Source organism: Apaloderma vittatum, unplaced genomic scaffold (assembly GCF_000703405.1).
Source record: "Apaloderma vittatum isolate BGI_N311 unplaced genomic scaffold, ASM70340v1 scaffold7494, whole genome shotgun sequence".
Lineage (NCBI taxonomy): Eukaryota > Metazoa > Chordata > Aves > Trogoniformes > Trogonidae > Apaloderma > Apaloderma vittatum.
In genome coordinates, this window is record NW_009710869.1 from 6414 (window position 1) to 9838 (window position 3425).

General features: G+C 51.3%; 1 protein-coding gene across 1 annotated transcript in view; it reads right to left on the minus strand.

The window, feature by feature from the left end:
• Positions 1-1596, minus strand: part of SCNN1B (sodium channel, non-voltage-gated 1, beta subunit) — a 7140-nt gene extending 5544 nt beyond the window's left edge. Inside the window, exons 1-2 of the mRNA XM_009867415.1 lie at positions 1286-1596; positions 13-295 (exon numbers count right to left, since the gene is read on the minus strand). Coding sequence (XP_009865717.1) covers positions 13-295; positions 1286-1596 — 594 coding nt within the window. The remainder of the gene's footprint in view (positions 1-12; positions 296-1285) is intronic.
• Positions 1597-3425: the final 1829 nt, after the last annotated feature.

Below are 3425 nucleotides of genomic sequence, written 5' to 3' on the forward strand. Positions count from 1 at the left end.
GTCATTGAAAGCAGTTTGGTTGTCGGCAGCAGTTTGGTTGTCGGCGGCAGTTTGGTCGTCGGCAGCGCTTTGGTTGCCCGCAGCAGTCTGGTTGCTCTCAAAGATGTCCAGGATGACGGGGTTGTCTTTGTCGTGCTCGTCGATGAGGACCAGGGGTATCTGGTTCCAGAGCCTGAGGTCAAGCGGCGGGAAGATGTTCTCGCTGCCGTTCCCTGGCACGGGCTGCAGGATCCTCTCCAGTGCCGCTTCAATGAGCCTGTCCAGCTCTTTCAGCAGATGCTTCACCTCTGAGTACCTGTGGGACAAAAGGCGGTGTCAAGGTGGTGGGGATGTGCAGCAGCTCTCGGCCGCTCCGCTGGCCTGGACCTTCCCGAGGGCTCTGGATCCCTGCCTAACCATTTAGTGGAGAGCGACAGGAGACATCGTGTAGAGCTCGGGCAGGGGATCCCAGCGGCCTGGAACCGGGAGGAAAACCAGCAGGAGGATAACCAGAGAGGGCTGCAGTGGTGAACCTGCCGGTGCAGAGCCAGCCAGTCATATTTCAGGGACTCATCATGGTTTGCACAAAATATCTCCAGCAACAGAGAGAAAAACCAGCCCCAAAGGAGTTCCTGTGGGTTGGTTGAGAGCATCTTGCCTTGGATATGGTGTGGATGCTCCCACTGCTCACGTGAGGGATGATGCGTATTTTACGCTCATATTGTGAGTAAAAAGAATGGTTTTTGTGCTGCTATTTTAAGGTGATAATTTGTGTTATCAAATCTTAATATTGCATGGATATAAATTTAAAGCAACTCTAAAATAAATTAGTTACTCCTTTGAAATTACGATTGAGTTATATCACTGCAGCTCCCAGCTGATACCACTGATTAACCAGCTCTTAATGGGCAGAGGGTAAGCAATAAGAGACTCGTTCATGGTGAGGAAGGAGAAAGAATGGAACTGTGGGGAAAGACTGAGCAACTGCTTTTTGTTGTGACAAGCAAGTTGAGCTTCAAATTTTCCCTGAGCCAATGAAAGTTTGCAAGGAGGCAACAACCACCGTTAGATAAACTGATACAAGAAGACAACCCAGGAGAACTTGCTGGCATGTGAAACCCCCTCTGGACCTGAGCCATTTGCCTTCATGTTGTCCCTCTTTATCTGGTTTTAGTGCCACTCAGTGAGTCCATCGATGCTCCTAACGTGACATCTGAGACAGGAACTGGACCACCGTACCTTACGCTAGCTGTGTAACCGAGGGTGTTAAAGCACAACTGGGAGAATCAGGAGAAGAAAAACTTACTTGAAAGGGTTGGCATTGCAGACCGTGACCGCTGGGAACTTCATGGTCTTAAAGCCAATGGAGAGAGACGACGTGACGTTGTAGGAGAGGTAGGTGTTGATGAGGATACCCCACTGCCAGAAGACCAGAGATGCAAAGAGCAGCGTTAGGAAGAACCAGATTAATTTCTTCTTCGGCCCCTCTTTGATGATGCGCTTGGGGCCGTGGGTGTTGGTGTTGTCGCAGTACCAGACCAGCAGCTCCTTGTAGGTGTAGCCAGGGCCCTTCTGCAGGCGGTGCAGAGCCCGGACCAGGTACTTCTTCAGGTTCATGCTGCTCTCTGCAAGTGGAGGAAAAGACATGGGAAACAGCCACGTTGAGAGGCAGGGCTTGTGCTACACCAAGTATGCTTGTGCTGCCAGCAAAGCAGCACCGGAGGAGTTACGTGATGGCACAACCGTGCTCTGACAACCCGGGAGAAATCCAGAGCAGATGACCTGCAGGGTCACGCGTGGCAGTGGAACAGACCCTCACCTCCTGAGAGGGGCACAGCTGGGAGGGCCATGCTTGGCAAATCCTTTGGTCACGTCCCCTCTGGCCACTGGGTAGTTGGGTGACGGGGACCTGTGGCCATGGCTGTGCCCACGTGAGGCACCCAGTGCTGGCCCTGGCCCTGCTGGTGTCGCAATGGCTGCCCACATAACAAGGTAACCAGATAACAGATAACCAGGTGACCAGACAACTGCTGAGGAGGTCGGTGTCTGTGTGCGTCCATAAACCTTTGCCAACACTAGATGGACCAAGCAGTACGCGCATGAGCTTGCTGCAGGCAGCGCTCGGGGTAACAGCGCTCGGTGTTCAAGCTAACGCAGGACTTAAGACAATTTTTCTTAGAAGTAAGAATTATAACAGCACACCTGCCTGTCGGAGGGGGCAGGAGAAGGGGACCTGGAACCAGCAGCACCTTCTGCAGGAGCAGGAACGCTGCTCAGGGCTGCTGCAGAGGAAGGACAGCCCATTGGGTTTTTCCACCAAATTCCTTTGTCTCTCAGATACTATCGGTATGCTCCCACTGCTCATGTGAGGGATGCTGCATATTTTACATTCATATTGTGAGTAAATAGAACATCTTGTGCTGCTGTTTTAAGGTGAGAATTTGTGTTACTAAATCTTAACATCCCGAGGCAGGATTTCAAAACAAACCCCAGTCAGCTGCTCAGAACATTTTTCAGGTTTGAACTGCAGGAGAACAGAATTAAAGATTAATGCTGTGTGTAACTCAGGATCCTAGAAGAAAGAGTGCTGAAGTAACACAGCAATGCTTCAATAAGGAGCACTACTCAGCAATACAGAAACTAGATTAACGTGAAGTTACTTGCAGACGGACTCCTGAAGGTGCAAAGGGAAGGTGAAGGGTGTGCACAGGCCTCTCGGGGAGAGGGAGCAACTCTGTCCTTCTTACCTTTCCAAAAAAATGCAAATAAAAGTAATACTGACTCATGGATTTATTGGCCAGATCTGCCATATCTCTTGAGTAGTATATACAGAGTTTGATAAAAGTATAAACCCAGGAGATTTCATGCTGCCTCGCTCCCTGATGCAAAGAGAGATGACGATTTCCATCGCACACCCTGTTCCGTGTGACGCAGCCTCACAGCGCTGGGTCTCGGTGGGAGAGAGGAAACTACAGCCGCTTCCTGAGGGCAGGCTCTGCTCCGTGTGAAAGCCTTCTGCTCTCCAAGGAACATGTGTCCTGGGGCTCAGGCCTCCCGGACCCCAACCTGCCAGCCCATCACCAGCTCATCCTCTGGGTGCTCAAGCCCCAGGGCTGCCGCCCGCAGGAGGGTTTACGCGCAGAAGGAGCTCGCATCCCAGCAGATACTCGCTGCTGCTTGGGCAGGGCTATAATGAAAACAGGAGGGATGACCTCAGCCTCTGCTTAATTACCCGTGGCCACAAAACGTGTGGCCGTTCTGCCCGAGCCTTCTGCTGCCAGGTGTGAGCACAAACCCACCCCAAGGCTCAGCCTCGGGATCGGTCTCTGCTTTATACATCGGCGTCGTCACAATACATTTAAATCCAGAGAGACCGGCAAGGCAAACCAGTAAATATTTTCTGCCTTTCAAGAAATCCAATAAAAGATTTAGGTTAGATTAAAGTT